The 19,090-nt window shown below is 49.3% G+C and overlaps 1 protein-coding gene across 1 annotated transcript in view; it reads right to left on the bottom strand.

The window, feature by feature from the left end:
• Positions 1 to 14,456, bottom strand: part of LOC308306258 (cyclin-K-like) — a gene marked incomplete at both ends in the record, with an annotated part of 44,690 nt that extends 30,234 nt beyond the window's left edge. Inside the window, 3 exons of the mRNA XM_080751158.1 lie at positions 7,779 to 7,910; positions 10,988 to 11,069; positions 14,248 to 14,456. Coding sequence (XP_080607284.1) covers positions 7,779 to 7,910; positions 10,988 to 11,069; positions 14,248 to 14,456 — 423 coding nt within the window. The remainder of the gene's footprint in view (positions 1 to 7,778; positions 7,911 to 10,987; positions 11,070 to 14,247) is intronic.
• Between the last annotated feature and the right edge of the window lie 4,634 nt (positions 14,457 to 19,090).

Raw genomic sequence — 19,090 nt, 5'->3', positions numbered from 1 at the left:
GCGGACCCCTATAAATTCCCCATCCGCCGGATGTACCCCCTCTTTTTCGCTTCTGCTTCAACTGGATTGCTTGTTTCACTCACTCGCTCCAACGAAGTCTTCAGCATTTAAGAATATTACAGTCAAGTTTCAACTTTTCACTACTACACTCAGGAGTTAGTTTCGTCTGCACCGATTTGGCGAGTAAGGTCGAGCCTACCGGTTTCGAGACTTTTTCTCCTGCCTTTGTCGAATTTCTCCGCTAGCTAACTTTAGCCAGTTAGCTTGAGCGTCGCGCTACTCGCTTGTTAGCCTAGCGGCGCTAGCCTACTAGCTATCCACGGCTCCTCTACCTCGTGGTTAGCTTAGCTTCCGGCCTGCTTTTTGCAGCCCAGCGATGGCCTCGGACGTCCCCTCGCCCTCGGCCTTTCGCTCCTGCTCCGTGGACGGATGTCCTTCCCTCATGGACCCGGGAGCTCCACAACGGAGGTGCACCCTCTGCAGGGAACAGGGCCTCTCCTCCGCCCCAGGTTCCCCAGAGGGCCGTTTCTCCCCGACCTCCGTCAGGCGGAGGCACGCCGCTGTAGCGGCTAGCCTCATCGACCTGATCGCCGACTTCCGCTCCTCTTCAGAGAGCCAGGCGCCCCAGGCCTTCCCTCCAGACCCATGGGAGGTCCCCACCGTTTCCCAAGAGGTCTCCAGCGGGGACATCGAGGTCTCCTTCGTGGCCGCGCAGCTACAAGTCAGACGCTGGCCAGAGGAGGAGGACGATACCGACGATGAGGGCTTCTCTCTGCCAGGTCCGGTGGTTCCGGCCGCCTCGGGTTCTTCTTCCCAGGCCCCGACCGACCTGCTGCCTGCCCCCCCCGTCTCCACGGTGACGCAGGCCCCCTCCCCCCCTCCACAAGCGGCGGGACCCCGGCCTGAGGTGTTCGTCTTCACCGCACAGGTTCCCTCCCGGGCTCCCCGAGGCCCCACTTTCGCCGCAGAGGGGACCCCCTACCGGCCTAACCCCCATCCAGCGACGATGACGGCCTGGTCCGTGCTGGAGAGGGCAAACCACATACTGGGCCTTCCAGTGGCCTTGGGAGAACACAGGATGACCACGCTCCCCCAACTGCCTGGACTGCAAGAAGCCTTGCACGTTACCTGGGAACGGCACTGGGATCCCACCAAACTCGACTTCCCCACCGAGTTCGTGGGGGGACCGGAGATAGGCATCCCCACCTGCCCTAAAGTCAGTGTTCCTACCGCCTGCGCCCTCCAGGACAGGTTCTTCGAACTGAACCCGTGGGCACCTAGGAGTCCTTTCTCCTTGGGACAGACCCCGAAGCTGGAGGACAGGCGGGACTCTTCCGCGTCCAAAGGAGCCAGGGACGCCTACAGAGCCATAGGTCATTCGGTCAGAGACCTTAACGCAGTTGGCCTCCTCACGGCCTATGCGAAGACCCAACTCAGCCAGGTGACGGACCTCCTCCACAGCGAGGACGCCACCGAACTGGCTACCACCCTAGAGCACCTCTCTACGGTTAACCTCCATGCTGTAGCCTGGGCTGGCCGCGCCATGGACTTCATACAACAAAGGGAGGCGCGCAGCTGGATCGCTCCGCTCTCCAACGACAGGCCTTTCGAAGGGAGAGAGGAACTTCTCCAGCTCCCCAGCTCTCCCAGAGGTCTCCTGGAGGGCACGCTACCGATCCTGCTGAGACAGTCCGCCACACGCCGAGAGGACGCAGGTTGGGAAGAGCCTCTCCCCCGGCTCCCACTTCCCCCCGTCCCCCCGGAGACCCCCTCAGTTCCTCAGAACAACGTTCCAGGTCGGGCCGGCGTCTCCCTACTCAGGAACCCCCAGCCCGCAGGCCCAGAGAGGACCGCGAGCAACCCCTGTAGGGCACTTGGAACAGACTATTGGGGACCCCAGGCCTTAGTTTTCTTCAGAACTGGCTTCTCTGTGGCTTTTTCCCTTGTTTCCCTTCAGACAGGGAATCCGGAGTCTGTGTTGCTTTTATTGTTTTATTCAAAACGTGCATCCCCTCCTCTGCCTTCAGTGACTTAATGCTTTATTGTTTTATTCAAAACGTGCATTCCCTCTGACATAATGCTATGTTGTTTTATTCAAAACGGGCATTCCCTCCTCTGCTTACCTTGACGTAAAAATGTTTTGTATTCACAAAGGTTTTACTGGTCAAGTAAACTGGTCTGTCCTCCACTTTCTGTGTGTTTTTCTTCCTAGTACACCACCTAGTGGACACGAGTTGTGTCGAGTGTTTTGCCTCTTCAGGCTGTCTCTCACTTTCTCACAGCCTTCTTTCCTCTGTTCTTCAGTGTGTAGAGATTTCGCCTATTCAGGCTTATGTTTTCTCTTTGCCCTTTAGCAGTTCTTTCAGTCACCACTAGAGACCAACCTCCAGCTAAAGGTAATCTGAAGTCTCCGCTTTCCTTGTTGCTCTCCTCCTTCTAAAGGTTTCCATGAGCCCCCTCGGGACTTTTTAGACCTTATGAGCTAAGAGTAAAACCTTACGCCTCCACGGGGTTTTTGGAGTCGTTTGCTGTAGGTTAGAGTGGACGTTAGCCCTCGCAGGCCTTGTTTAGTCCTTCTCTCCTTGTCTTCCGCTCCTGGCCACGAGGTTCGGTTCCAGCCCTCTTCAGACGTGCTCGGTTCCCTCCTCGAGTCGTCCCCTTCGGGCGGTCTCTCGGTCACGGGCGCGCTCCTTCCTCCTCGGCTCCACCGGCCTTCCGGGGCGCACTCGGTTCCCTCCCCGGCTCCGCGGGGACCCGAGGTGCGCTCGGTTCTCCTCCCGGCTCGGCCCTCCCTTTCTCAGCCACGTGACCGGCCCTCCTCAGGTGCGTTCGGTCCGTCGCTCGAGCCGTCCCGCGCGGACGATCTCTGGTACTTGGGTACGCTAGTTTTCCTCTCCGGCTCTGCCGGTTCCCGAGGTACGTTCGGTTTTTCCCCCGGCTCCGCGGGGACCCGACACGAGCTCCTTCCCCACATGACCCCGCTGCTTCCGGGTTACGTTCGCTTCCTCCCCCGGCTCCGCTGGAGTCGGAGGAACGCTCGCTTCTCCCCTCGGCTCCGCCGGGGAGAACGTCACGTGCCCGTCCAACGTCTTCACGTCAAGTGGGCAGACATTTGTCTACCCCTCTTGGGGCGCTTGTTTTAAGGCACCTGGCCTCCCTCGAGAGCGGTGCCGAACAAGTCTCTTCGCTCTTCTTCCCTGACAGCCATTCTCTTGTTTTTTGGTGCATTCCAGATCGGGATCTCTCGCACCTTTTCTAGGGGTTTTTCAGGCCGTCTACTGGCTTACCCCTCTGCCCTTCAAGAGTTCTCTTTGTCAGGGAGACAGGCTGCATACAGCCGCCTTCTACTCTAGGGCGCTTGGAGCTCTTTCCGTTGTAACGAGACTCCTTCCTGTCCCTCGTTCCCTACTTCAGGTAGGGTTTCGACCCGCCCTAACCGGGCCGGTTTGTTTCGGTTCTTGAAAACCCTCTTTTTCAAGTTGCTGACTCCCGCCAGTCTTCTACGTGGAGGTGAGGGTGAACGCTGGTTCACCTTTCTGGTTTTTAGGGACACGTCTTCACTAGTCTCCTTCTTTCCACCTCACCGTCCTCCTTTCAGGTTCGCCTCCTAGGGGAAGTGTTCGAGTACACGGTTCTCCCCTCGGCTTGTCTCTGAGCCCCCGGGCCTTCTTCCTAGGGGCCAGGAGGGCATTCGGACCCTCTGCAGCGCCAGGCCGTCAGGTCACTAGCTACCCGGACGTCTGGTTGAGTTACGCGAGCTCCGTTCAGGGGGTGGCGCGTCACTTCAGGTTGGTTCGGGACCACCTGCAGTCTCCAGGGGTTTTGCTCCTCTCTAGGAAAAAGTGCCTTCTCCCCCTCTTCAGAGTGCCACTTTCCTAGGCTTATTTCTGGACTCGCTGCCTTGGTCAAACGCCCCTCGTAGGAGGGGATAGAGATGTTTCTCTCCTACACAGCCTTCTCCCGGACAGAGTACTCAGTCCGTTTCGAGAGGGCCTCACACCTCAGGGGTTTTCTTAACCCTAACCCTGCACAGGGTACAACTGGACGTCTCCATGGGAGACCGCTCTAAGGTGGTTGTTTTCCCTTCGGAGCCCGCCCACCGAGGGTCGCGCTCCGGTACAGGTTTCTCACTAGACCTTGGAGGTCTTGCTATCCTGGCAGCAAGCCGACCTTCGGTCGGCTGGAGCCAGGATGGGAGAGGTTTTTCACCGTAGGGTGATCACCTCGGACGCCAGCCTTCAGGCTGGGGCGCGACTCCGGAAGAGCGCAGTAAGGGGCCCTCGGGGCCCGGGGGTGCGAGTCCACCTTATCACCTACTCAGAGCTGATGACGGTGTTGCTGGCCCTTCGTCATTTCGATCCCCTGGTCCTGGGTGGGCACGTCCTCTTCAGGACGGCCAACACCACGACCTTGTTTTTTGTCAACAAACAGGGGGGGCTGAAGTCCCGAGAGCTAGACATAGCTCGGGCCACGACTGGGGCACCTAGTCGACTACAGTCGTTCAGGGCCTCTCTTGTTCCGGGCCTCCTGTTCAGCGGGGTTTCTGCTGTCCAGGGGTAACCACGTTACGAGATCTGGTCTCCCCGCCCCTCGGTGGCGGAGGAGATAGGGATCGGGTCTTTGACCAACGGGTGACAGACTTGTTCGCGTCGTCAGGGAACGGTCAGCGTTCTCTGGACCTTGGTCTGAGGGGGTCTTCCCCTCTGGACCTAGACGCTCTGTCTCGCAGCTGGCCGCAGGACCTTCGGTCTGCGGTTCCACCGCTAGGGCTGTCTTGTCCGACCCACGTTAGGGTCAGAAGTTACTCCCCAGAATTGCTCTGGGTGGCGCCGAATCAGGGGACTGACAGTTCCCTGATAGCGCCTCTCCTGGTCGGTCGACCTTGGCGCCTGCCTCTACTCGGGGTTAGGGCGAGCTAGGCGTACCAGGAGTTTTCTCCCGGACCCCCAGCGCCTAGACCGGTGGGTCTGGCACTTGTAAGGGAGTGGCGGTGGGCCACCGCCCTGGCCTCTGAGGTCTTAGACGAGACGCAGAGGGGCGGAGCCCCTGGTACTCTAGAAGTGTACGCGGGGGTTTGGGAGGCCTTCGCCTCTTGTTACAGGTTGAACCGCCCTTCGGTGGTTTTGGCCCGGGCGTCCTTCTGGACTTTCTTCAGTCCGGTATAGTCCAGAAGCTGGCAGTCCCTACTTTTAGGGGCTATGTGGCTGCCTCGAGGGTTGCCGCCTGGGTTTGGAGGGTTCTTAACCTTCTAAGAACCCTTGGTTGCCTCAGTTTTGACTGGTTTCAAACGAGGCGCTGCTGCGGCTAGACCGTGGGTTCCCTCTTGGGTTCTAGAGGGGATCCTAAGGGGTCCGAGTCAGGCTCCTTTGAGCCTTTTGGGAGATTTTCTCCTTGGAGCCTTTCCTAAGTAGGCTTCTTTCCTGGTTCTGTCTACAGCCAAGAGGGTCAGTGACCTTCATGCTCTCTCTGTAGCTGGGGCTGTAGGAGGTTTTCTGGGATTGACCGCAAGGTCTTTCTCTAACCTTTCCTCAGGTTCTTACTCAAGAACGGGAGGATTTAGGAAGTTCCGGTGGAACTTCTGGCCTTTCTCCCTCCTCCTTTCGCTTAGGAGGAGGTTAGGAGGTTAAACTGTCTTTGCCCGTTTAGGGCTCTGAGAGTTTACTGTGAGAGGACTGAAGACCGCAGACGGTCTGGTAGTCTGGTTGTCTCACATGGTAAGTCCACTGGCAGGACGGAGATCGCGGAGTCGTCTCTGTCTGGGTGGATTGTGGAAGCCATTGTTTTGGCTCATGACAGTGCGAAGATGGCTAGGCCCTTCGGCCTGTAAGCCTATTCGACTAGGGGAGTTTCCTCTTCTTGGGGTCTCGTTAAGGGGACTTCCATTCAAGAGGTGTGTATGGCGGCTAGCTGGAAGTCGCTTTACACTTTTGCGGCTTATTTTCACCTGGACTTAGCGCCTTCTTCTTTGGCGCTTTCTGTTCTTGAGGTGGCCGCCTCCTCCCCTTCCCTATGAGGTGAGACTCTTAGTAGTGTTCTCCCTCGGGTTGTTTTGTAAGTGTCTTTACACTTTTTCTTCCTCCACACAGACCAGAGGGTAGTGGTCGTGGTGGAGGGGGGGCCCTTTTCCTGGGTTAACCCTTCGGTTGTAACTTGGGGCAGACTAGGTTGAGGTGGGTTCCGGTGGGCCTAGTCTGTAAGGGTTCCTTAATTCCTGTTGGTCGTTTCCGCTTCCGGGAGTTTATGTTTCCCATAGGAGTGGAGTGCTGACTGGAGATTCGTAAACAAACACAAGTGTTTCGTATGAAACACCTGTTTGTTAAGAATCGGAAGGAAGCACTCCACTCCGGTGAGGACCCTGTTCGTGAGTTTGCGCAGAGCTCTCTCAAAAGAGGGGGAACATCCGGCGGATGGGGAATTTATAGGGGTCCGCCTCCAGGCGGGTACGTCATTTGACGGACATACCCTTCGGCCAATGGGAATTGTCCTACGGGAGTTTATGTGAGTGATTCTGTTATTCTTGGTTGCCGCTAGCGACACCCATAGGAGTGGAGTGCTTCCTTCCGATTCTTAACAAACAGGTGTTTCATACAAAACACTTGTGTTTTATGGCAAGGACTTCCGACGTAAACAAAGCCGTAAAAGGTCTTATTTGGGATGTTTCTTTTTGGGCAGGATGTTTTAACCGGCCTGTGCTGCACTGCATATATTTGTGTTGTCTGTACTTGTCATGTTATTCATGTTTGTCTAAATAAATGATTCAATCAATCAATCAATCAATCAATCAATCAAATGGCTTGAGTCTAATGATCGTCATAACAATATCCTGACAATCAAAATATGTCTGAATGTTTGATGGCGTGTCATTAAAATGTATGTTGACATGGCACACGGAATACCTAGAAAATAAAAACATGGCACTTCATTTCAAAAAGGTTGCTGACCTCTGCTCTAGAGCAGTGGTTCTCAACCTGTGGGTCGGGGACGCAATTTATTTTGGGAGGTCCCCAGATGATTAACTAAATGTGCAACAGTGTTTTCTCACTCAACAGTAAACAAACCAACATAAAGTTTAAGTGTATAGAGGGTAATTTAAGGACTTTTTAATACCGCTAAATGACAAATTAAACATTGGCCAAATTGTCAAATATTAGAGGCAGAAATTGTGAAAATAGCCGATCTACATGCTCACAACGCCTCGCAACTAGGGATGAGACGATACGTGATATTATCGTTTATCGTGATGAAAAAACACTCACGATAATCGTATGGTGGAGATTTAATTTATCGTGATATTGTGCTCTGTCATGCACTGGCATCAATTCACCTTTTATTTGCTGAGCTGCATATCCGGTACCAGTTAAACCCTCTATGGTAAAAGGTACCGTACTTATAATGATGGTCTTTTTTTCACGTATCGCATTGCGACGCGTTAAGAGCTTGTAGATCTGCTATTTTTTGGCAAATGTTCCACCCCAGGACAATGGATTTTGATTATCGCGATAATATCGTAAATCGCGCTATCTTTTGTCACAATAATCGTGATATGACATTTTCATATCGTCTCATCCCTACTCGCAACGCGAGGCGTTGTGAGCATGTAGATCTGCTATTTTCCCAATCGAACCGTGTTTCTAGAAATGTGATGCCTCAACTCTTAGTGCTTGTCAGGGTGGGGTGGGGGGGGGGGTCCCCAGTTAAAATATGATTATTTTGGGGGTTGCAACCTGAAAAGGTTGAGAACCACTGCTCTCTAGAGTACTGATAGACCTTCAACAGACCTTTGGATCGTCTCCAAACTGGGCGAACTGGACGTCGTTGAGCAGGCTGCGGGCCGTCTTGATGATGTCTTTACACTTCTTGGGGGTCTCCTCCACTTTACCTGCCAGGAAGAGGCAGCATCCCCCCGTCACCTACACACACACACGCACGCGCACACACATACGCACACATGCGTGCGCACACACACTGTTAACTCATACAGTGCCTATCCCGAACTAGTTCGGGATAATTTGGACCTTATTAACGTCCTGGGTGCCTATCCCGAACTAGTTCGGCTTTTTAAAAAAAGGCGCCGCCGATATTTGCCATCCACTCCAATGCAATCCAGGATCTTTAGAGCTCATTTTCTCTGTTCCATGCATATCCATGAGGTGTGCAAGGTTTAATCACGGCTAAATCGCCGAAAATAGGGCTTCTAAAATGCTTGGTAGCCAATAGCTAACTTCAAGCTAACTTCATCCTGTCCCTGTTCAGCACAAAGGAAAGTGTTCAGGCACGTCATGGCTGCGCACGGCTTGTGCATATACCAGCGTAATGTCTATGGTGGATTTTATGGCCATTGGGCGCCCTCTAGTGGTGAAAGCTGGCACTGGAAGACAACTAACACTCAAACTGCTATGGTATGCGCATGCATAAAGTGAATGACAAACTGTTTTGAGACTGTGAGCTACCTCCACTCATGCATCCACCTACACAGTATATCTCTATGTATAATGTGTATATACTTACATATCTGGGGAACTGTTTGAAGGAGTGGAACATGTAGAATCGGTGGAAGTAAATGATGCCGGTAGCCAGCGTGTCATAGTGTCTGATCCACAGCAGTTAGGGACATAAATTATTATAAAACATACATAAACCATACCTTTACTAGTAAGACATTTGAGTACTTTGTTCCACCATTGACGGCAGTAGGCCTACTAGCGAGCAGCCACACAGACGAGACACGGAAAAGGAATTAACACCGTTCCCCTCAGACTCAAAAAAGGAAAGGGATGGTCCCTCGACCATGCTCTCTCTCTCTCTCTCTTTATATAGGATAGAGTGAGCTCTAATACTTACTGAGAGAGAGAGGAGTTCGCCAGCCAATGTGGTGTGGAAGCTTGCAATGACTTTATGAGGTTTTTAAAAAAGAGCAATTTATTTGCTTCAAAAATCCGGCCCAATATGTAAAGACCTTTAACGGCCGGACTACACCAAAAATGTGCGCATACGCGCGTACTGTCCGTGAAGACGGTTGCGTATGCTTAAACGCTCCAGGCTACTCTTAAACAGATGGGCAGAGCACTTTCAGACCCTCTTCAGCGCTGACCGCACAGTTCAGGATACAGCACTTCTGGACATTCCCCAGAAACCAGTTCAAAAGGAGCTGGATGAGTTGCCAACCCTTGAGGAAACAACCAAGGCCATTGAACATTTGAAGAGTGGAAAGGCTGCGGGAATCGACGGGATCCCACCAGATGTCTGGAAGCACGGAGGCCATGCACTTCACATTAGGCTCCATGAGCTCATTGTGTGTTGTTGGGAGCAAGGCAAACTACCACAGGACCTACGCGATGCAATTATCATCACCCTGTACAAAAACAAAGGGGAAAAGTCAGACTGCTCTAACTACCGGGGTATAACCCTGCTCTCCATCGCAGGAAAAATCCTGGCAAGAGTACTGTTGAACAGATTGATACCCAGCATTGCAGAGGAACATCTACCGGAGAGCCAGTGCGGTTTTAGATCCAATAGAAGCACCACTGACATGGTGTTTGTACTCCGCCAGCTCCAAGAAAAATGCAGGGAGCAGAACAAGGCCCTGTATGTGACGTTTGTTGACCTCACCAAAGCTTTCGACACGGTGAGCAGAAAGGGTTTGTGGCAGATCCTGGAACGACTTGGTTGTCCCCCAAAATTCCTTACCATGGTAATCCAGCTACATGAAGATCAGCGAGGTCAAGTCAGATACACTACTGACCTCTCAGAGCCCTTCCTGATAGGAAATGGTGTAAAGCAAGGCTGTGTTCTCGCCCCAACGCTTTTCTCCATTTTCTTCAGCATGATGCTCAAAAGAGCTACTCAAGACCTTGATGAGAACGACGGCATATACATCCGGTACCGCACTGATGGCAGCCTGTTTAACCTGAGGAGGCTGCAGGCGCACACCAAGACCAGCCAACAACTAATAAGGGAACTTCTCTTTGCTGACGATGCCGCACTTGTTGCCCATTCAGAGTCAACCCTGCAGCGTGTAACATCTTGCTTTGCTGCGGCTGCCAAGCTCTTTGGACTGGAAATTAGCCTGAAGAAGACAGAAGTTCTTCACCAACCTGCACCCCAGCAGGAATATCACCCTCCCTGCATCACCATCGATGGGACAGAGCTGAAATCCGTCCATCAGTTCACATATTTGGGCTGTACCATCTCGTCTGATGCCAATTTAGGCAAGGACATCGACAACAGACTGGCAAAAGCAAACAGTGCCTTCGGCAGGCTGTATAAAAGGGTTTGGAAAAACAAACACCTGAAGAGTGGCACAAAGATCAGTGTGTACCGAGCTGTGGTATTGACCACCCTCCTGTATGGCTCTGAGTCATGGGTACTATACCAACACCACCTGCGACTACTTGAGCGTTTCCACCAGCGCTGCCTCCGCACCATTCTCAACATCCACTGGAGTGACTTCACTACAAATACTGAAGTTCTCATGCAGGCAGAAACCATCAGCATAGAGGCCCTACTGTTGAGGTCACAGCTGCGTTGGGTAGGGCATGTTGCCAGGATGGAGGATCATCGCCTGCCGAAGATTGTACTTTACGGTGAACTTTCCTCTGGCCACCGAAACATTGGGGGCCCAAAGAAGAGGTATAAGGACTGCCTAAAGAAATCTCTCAGTGCATGTCACATTGATCAGCTCCAGTGGTCTACCCTCGCCTCCAATCGTGTGACTTGGCGTCACACCATCGCTGGGGCTGTGTCTACCTTTGAGAGTAACCGACGGTCCGGTTTAGAAGAAAAGAGAAGAAAAAGAAAGGCGGTGAAGACAGTGAATGCAGCACCACCAACATCTGTGCATTCGTTTCCCTGCAGCGGTTGTGGCCGAGTTTGCCTGTCAAGAATAGGCCTCAACAGTCACCAACGTGCCTGCAGCAGACGTGGACATCCGCCTCCGTAGATCTTCGTTCGCGAAGCAACGCCATGATGATAATGTGTATATACTTACATATCTGGGGAACTGTTTGAAGGAGTGGAACATGTAGAATCGGTGGAAGTAAATGATGCCGGTAGCCAGCGTGTCATAGTGTCTGATCCACAGCAGTTAGGGACATAAATTATTATAAAACATACATAAACCATACCTTTACTAGTAAGACATTTGAGTACTTTGTTCCACCATTGACGGCAGTAGGCCTACTAGCGAGCAGCCACACAGACGAGACACGGAAAAGGAATTAACACCGTTCCCCTCAGACTCAAAAAAGGAAAGGGTTGGTCCCTCGACCATGCTCTCTCTCTCTCTCTCTTTATATAGGATAGAGTGAGCTCTAATACTTACTGAGAGAGAGAGGAGTTCGCCAGCCAATGTGGTGTGGAAGCTTGCAATGACTTAATGAGGTTTTTAAAAAAGAGCAATTTATTTGCTTCAAAAATCCGGCCCAATATGTAAAGACCTTTAACGGCCGGACTACACCAAAAATGTGCGCATACGCGCGTACTGTCCGTGAAGACGGTTGCGTATGCTTAAAAGCTCCAGGCTACACCAAGGAGGGAGTATATGTGAGGAAGACCAGATAGTCTGTGTACAAAACGCATACGCGTGCTTAAAAAATAGAACCGATTCTATTTTTAGGGAATGTGTATCCGTGGTTCGCGCTATCCGTACGCCTGGTGTAGCCGGCTGAATTGATATACCGGTACATTGGATCTATCCAAAAAGCGCATACGCGCGCACGACCCGCATACGCACGCATACGCACTGACGCGCGCAAAACGGCTTGGTGTAGCCCGGCCGTGAGGCTTGTCACAATTATTTAATAATCATCTAATTACCCGTAATTGCCGGACTATAAGCCGCAGCTTTTTTCCCATGTTTTGAACCCTGCGGCTTATACAATGGTGCGGCTTATATAAAGATTTTTACAGCTAAAGGCCAGTTAGTTAGTTTTACAATGGTCTTTGACAAGGATTTATATATAGATTTTTACAGCTAACGGCCACCAGGGGAGCTCTAGCGGGAAGCAGGAAGGACACCTGCTGCTTATAGTCTGGTGCGGCTTATATATGTAAATATATATATTTTTTTCTAAATTTAGCTGGTGCGGCTTATATTCAGGTGCGGCTTATAGTCCAGCAATTACGGTACCATTATCTCTTTGCCAAGTTGCCGTCTTAGAACACGGAGGGTTCCCAGTTCGATCCCGGGTTGTTACACACTGCCGCGTTTTTTCGGACGAATATAGGAGCAAATTTCGGAGCACGTAAATAAAGAAATCAACCTCACGTTATGTCAATCACGTTTCCACACTGCCGCCCGTTTCGTATTTATTTTTGGAACACTGGATCTCTCTCTCTCTCTCTCTCTCTCTAACGCATGAAAGAAACGCAGCAGTATGCAACCAGCTTTAGTGTCAAAGAGTCCTTGAGCAAAACTCTGAACCCCTAGTTGCTCCCGATGAGCAGGTCGGTGCCTTGCATGGTTTCCTCTGCCATCGGTGTATGAATGTGTGTGTGAAAGGGTGAATGTAATGCACAATCTATGTAAAGCGCCTTGGATAAAGGCGCTATAAAAATGCACCATTTACCATTAATTTGAGATAATCGCAATTATGTTTGCATAACCATCAGAATCATTTCCATTCATCTGTATCAATTAATCTGTCGAAGAATGGCGAAAAGGTTCAAGTTCACAACACTTCAAAATGCTACACATCAGCACGTAGTGTGTCCTCGATCGGCTATTATGTTATATATAAGACGTATATAAATGATTAAATGCAGTGGCCTGTTTTGGCCGCAGCACACTGTGTGCCAATGCCAAAAAAGAAAAACTCAATTAAATGGTTAATCACAATTACTGGAATGACATTTAATCATCATCTACAATGTCAGATGTGTGGCAGCACCTCTGGACTGTAGCCAGAGCTCATTAACCCATTTAGGCCTGAACACATTTAGACGCAATATTTTATGCTTTAAATATAAAAAAAATAGCAGATATACAAGCTCACAGCGCGGCACCGAGTGCCGCGCTGCGAGCTTGTAGATCTGCTATTTTTGAAAAATCATGAAAATTAGAATTTTGACCCGATTCTATAAGTGTCTTTTGAATCCTTCTAAGGTTTTTGGAAAGAACCTATGTTTCAATGTCAGCAATCTGGCCAGCCATCGTCAAAGAAAAGGTCCTTTTCACTTGAACTGGAGCTCAGTTAGTCTGTTCTTGAGAGACTACTATGTCAGTGGTTCTCAAACGTTTTCATGTGAAGGACCCCCAAAATTATATTTATTTGGCCACGGACCCCCATCTCATATATTCAAAGATTTGCACACATTTTCACGACTTTTTCCAAAAATAGCAGATCTACAAGCTCGCAGCGCGGCACTCGGTGCCGCGCTGTGAGCTTGTATATCTGCTATTTTTCACTGGTTAAAGCATTCAATCATTCTAGGCCCTAAATGGGTTAACATTCCTACAGACGACTGACATGTCCCCCAGCCTGACAAACCTGCTACTTGGTATGACATTCAGGACTCCACATTGGCTACAAGGGAGTGTGTCGCTGTTACTACATCTCATCGTTTCACTCCCGACTCTAACCCTCACCCTAACCTTAACCTCCATGGAGTGAGTCGCTAACCCTCCGGTCGAAATGATCGGCGTTTGCAAAAGCAAGATTTCCACAGGCTACGAAGGTGATTACATTTCCACTAAGGCTGGGCGATATATCGAAAACGTACCTTCATCGAGGTATCAACATGCAAGGTATACGTACCGACGAAGAGGGTTTGAATTGAGGTATTGGTGTATGTGTCAAATTAATTAACAGACACACTATGCATGCACGTAGCACATGCAAAAAAGCAGTCCATCTGTAACCAGGTGTGGTTATTTCAATAAAACTATTGTTGGAAAAAGGAAATAAGGCATTTAATTTCTTTATTCTATGGGTACTGTGCGGTGTGCGTCCATGAATGAAGTTTTTACTATGGTGAAAGAAATGCAAATGCCCTCTTTCCATGCCATACCTGAAGGCAGCATTCAAGAGAATTGCCTTGTCCAAACTCTCCTGAACTTGAATGCAGCATCTTATGTTGAAAGAATTGCCCCTTCTGTGTGGAAATTATGCTTAGTTCAGTGTGGTATAACACCAAAAATAGCCGACCTCCAACCTCACAACAACCTCCAACCTTTGCAATATTACCCATTTAGAAATGTCAGCCCCTGCCTCTCTAGCGTTCTCTGCCCGTCCCTGCAGTGTAGGATACAGTCCCAGGCGTGTGCCCACGTCGAAGATGAAGCGCGCCCCTTCCCTGCGGTAGCGGGCCTCCGTGGCGGGGTCCAGGCCCTCCGACTGGGACGGGGTGTGCGCCAGGTCCTTCTTGTCCCAGTACCAGCACGGCTTGATGTGGTCCGGGCCGGCTGCGGCCCCACCGCCGGCCGGGAAGACCACCGAGTTCTCCCTGAAGTCTCTCATCTGTGCCTGCAAGAAGGGATGGGACGATATGAAAATGTCATGTCTAGGGCTGTCACGATATGACATTTTACATGACGATTAATTGTCACTCAAATAATTGGCGATCAACGATTTAATTGTGTATTTGTCGTTGATGATTACATTTCTGTTTGGCTTTTAGGCTTTGAAGTTGCACATGGTAGATATGACACATAACCTAAATATACAAATACATTAGTGACATATTTGACAACTTACTACTTAAAAAATAACATTGATAGTGGAAATAGCCGATCTACAAGCTCACAACGCGTCGCATCGTGGAAATAGCCGGTCTACAAGCTCACAACGCGTCGCGATGCGACGCGTTGTGAGCTTGTAGATCTGCTAATTCCACTATTTCTGAAATGTTTCAACATTCACGATTATGACGATTATGACAAAATAATTGCGATAATGTCAAATAATCACGATTAGACGATTATGTAATAATTGTGACAGCCCTAGTCATGTCACGATTATTGTGGAGAAGTTGCGATTTATGATATTATGGCGATAATCAACATATCCCCAACATCCATTATCCTGACCTGGCACCTGGGGCGGAACTTTTGCCAAAAAATAAGCAGATCGGCTATTTTTTGGCAAAGACATTTGGTAGAGAGTTAGCCCGGGTGACAGCCTGTTCGCTCCGTTCCGCGATTAGTTTTTACTCTCCGTCTGGAAAGCCTCCTATCTCCAAGGGGAGGTAGGACATAGAAGCGGGATTCACACATCCGTGGCTTCCGATTGGTCTTTGGTGATGTCTGTCAAACACAAACACACCAGTGTGCTGACGTTGCTACGATAACCCTACTCCAACTGATTCGTTGGAACAACATCCAATCAGCAACGACGACGCCTACGTCACAACTTTCTTCCTGAAATACGAGTCAACTGAATCATTTCCAGACTGTGATGCGGAGAGACAAAACAAATTGCGGAAACGGAGCGAACAGGCTGGCACCCAGGCTAGTAGAGAGTGAGCTTCCCTTCACCTTCATTAGACGACAGTTCCCTATCCGCGTAGCTTTCTCTGTTACCATCAATAAGGGTCAAGAGAATGAACGAGTTGGCATCTACTTGCCTCAACCTGTGTTCGCTCATGGCCTACACAGCCCTCTCCAGGGGAAAGAGAGCCAGCGCTATAAAGGTTTTCATTGTGGATAATGACAAGGGCATTACTGACAAAATTGTTTATAGCAAACTCCTTTAGGATATTATTTGGGCATAAAGGGACACAGACAGATACAGAGATCTCCATATACGGGCATAAAAGAGACACAGACAGACAGACAGACACAAAGATCTCCATATACAGTATGGGCATAAATGCACACAGGCAGACAGATGGTCAAAACGGGTCCTATGACAACAGGTATAATGGGGTTTGCATTAAAAGGTGGGGCATTCATTCCCTAATATTTACATCGTTCCCGAATATGCCGGTCCCCGGACCCGGAACCTTTCTATTAGCCATAAATTATAACTACCAGGAGCGGATGCTAATATGCGGAGGTTATGTCTCTCCTGGAGTTATAAGCCAGAGTCATATGGCTCTCGCTGGATGAGCCCCAACGTCCATACTACGCTCAAAACATGTACATATCAATAAGTTGCTCACCGATCCGTCGAAACAGCTTTATATCTACCGGATCGCCCACTCGTTGGCATGTGTTAGTCCATATGTTTCTAATAAATTAATGTTTACTAAAACTTCACCGAGTCTCTTCGCTTTCCTTGTTTTTGAACTGCTTGGGTAAAAATGGCCGAACATATCACGCGAGATGAGTAAAAGCCTGGCTACGCGAGGCTACATATCACGTGACGTTGATCGCCGTTGCGATTCGCTCATACTAGGACATGACGTTTTTGTATGCGGAAGTATTCAAACGTTCTGTAGTTCTGAAGCGTTCTGAAGGCGACGAGGAAACGTGAGACTCGGTGAAGTTTTAGTAAACATTAATTTATTAGAAACATATGGACTAACACATGCCAACGAGTGGGCGATCCGGTAGATATAAAGCTGTTTCGACGGATCGGTGAGCAACTTATTGATATGTACATGTTTTGAGCGTAGTATGGACGTTGGGGCTCATCCAGCGAGAGCCATATGACTCTGGCTTATAACTCCAGGAGAGACATAACCTCCGCATATTAGCATCCGCTCCTGGTAGTTATAATTTATGGCTACCTTTCTATAATGCTGTATTGATACTTTTACTTTAGTAAAATATGTGAGTACTTTTTTTCCATCACTGTAATTACGTGATATCAACAGATAATGCGCACACACACACACACACACACACACACACACACACACACACACACACACACACACAGTAATTCCCTGTCCCCACACACACACACACACACACACACACACACACACACACACACACACACAGTGGTTGTGGCACAGAACAAAGTGGTACCTCAATATGAGCTGGTGCCATATTAGTGCTATTGTGGTACCACCAGCAGCAGGTACAACGACTGTACATACCCGGTGTTGTTGTAATGTTCCTTCATACAGACTGGATGCACATCAGTGGTGGTGAGGTCGGTGGTCCTTAGTGGTCCTTGTAGAGCTGCAGCTTCTATTCCTCTACAATTGCTGTAGTAATGCACATGGCATGCACACATACACCGGTATTTTACAACCTCCAAACTATGAAATAAAAGGCTGATAATGATAACAAAGGTAAAGCACGGCAGCAGTCAACAGAGAAAGAAGAATAGAGAAAATAAGCTCCGGAGAAAAAGAAGAAAGAAAAACGTATTTTTGTTTCCTTTCTTCAGCTTCTTGATAGGCGTGTTTTTACACAGAGCACAGTGTTATACTTCGTCGCACGACGGTGCCTCGTGGGCGAAAACAGCAGACCTACAAGCTCACACGGCGTCGCGGAGGCAACGCATTGTGAGCTTGTAGCTCTGCTGTGTTCTGGTGGGCGTCGCTCTGCCTCCCGGTCTGCTGTGATTGGCTGAGAGGCGAGGTTGGAGGGAGCGCTCGTTTCGGTTCACCTCTTAAATCTATTGTGGTTTTGTTGAAGTGCCAAATGCGGGGCTCTGTGTGACGGTGACAAGAAACGAGCGCCCCCCTGCCTCCACACAAACAATGCCACCGTAATGCAAAAGCGCCACCAAGTGGACTAAATGTGTGACCTACTGCACATAATAGTCCATCATGAAAAGCAATAGATTCTGGTGGCAAATTCTAATGATGATTTTTATGTTCCCACATGCCATTGGTATCATTTAAGCCCTGCTAGCACTTCCAGCGTGGTAGCGTTCTACCTGTTACCACCACTTTTATACGATTTTTATATATTAATTTCCATATAGTATCATAATGTAATTGGATATGGCAAATGTGGAATTGATGGGTTACAGAATTATAAAACATTATAATGCAGAAGCATATTACATAGAAATGCAAAAGGTTAGAATAGGCCTACAGAGTGGAAAAAAGTCAAATTTGATTAATTGTCTCCACCAGCCGAAGGCTTGGGGGAGAGTATGTTTTCCCCTTCGTCCGTCCGTGTGTCCGTGCGTCCGTCCGTCCGTCCGTCCGTGTGTCCGTCCGTGTGTCCTCGCAGTTTGTGTGCAGCTAATCTCAGTCGCCGTTGGCCCGGTCGCTGCCAAAGTGAGCACACACATTCCCTGGATGCCAATCTAGAACCTCTGCCCTAAATCTTTCAAATGGGCCTTTTCTAGCGCCACCTAGTGGCCGATGTTCGCAAAACACATTTCTGTGCACTACTCTTACAGATTTTGTCCAAAAATTCTACAAATCGGTAGGCAGTATCTCGACAGTCTTGTGATCGACACAGATCTGTCCGATTTTGCATATTCCATCCTGATTGGCTAAGATTGGCTTCCAAAGTTTGTAGGATTGAGCCGTTTTGAACAAAATGCCTCAAATCCCAAACGCAAAGTGCAATTATCATGAAATCGCGCACACACGTTCCCACTAGGCCGAGGAAGAAATGCCACTTATTTTTTTTTAAATCAGCCTCATCAAATCAGGCCGATTTGTGGTTTTACCTATAACTCCACCGATCAGTTTCAAACTTTGTAAGCGCACTCCCTAGAGTCTAAGGATAAACCTTTGCCCTGCATTTTTCACATCAGCCTTTTATAGCGCCACCTTTGGGCCGACTTATGTAAAACACATTTTTGGATATTACTCCTTGAGATTTTATCCAAAAATCACGCAAATCGGTACACAGTATCTCTATAGTCATGTGATCAAGTCCGATCCGTCTGATATTTCATATTCCATCCTGATTGGCTAATATTAGCTTCCAAAGTTTGCAGGATTGCTCAGTTTTTGAAAAAAAATGCTTCAAATCATCAACGCAGCTTGAGATTACCGTGACATTTGCCACACATATTCCCACTAGGTCAAGGAACAAATGCTACCTTTTTTCACATTGGCCTGTTATAGCGCCACCAGCAGGTAGACTTTAGCAAAACACATTTTTGGAACACAATGCTTCAAATCATGCATGCAGCGTCCGATTTCCATGAAAGGTCTAAGGTGAAGAACATATGCCACCCTTTTTACATTGGCCTATTATACAGTAGCACCACCAGGACACACGGCCTGG

The sequence above is a fragment of the Nannobrachium achirus genome (assembly GCF_963921795.1).
Source record: "Nannobrachium achirus genome assembly, chromosome: 20".
Taxonomy (NCBI): domain Eukaryota; kingdom Metazoa; phylum Chordata; class Actinopteri; order Myctophiformes; family Myctophidae; genus Nannobrachium; species Nannobrachium achirus.
The sequence above is the reverse complement of the archived record's forward strand: the minus strand, read 5'-3'. Positions and strand labels throughout refer to the sequence as shown.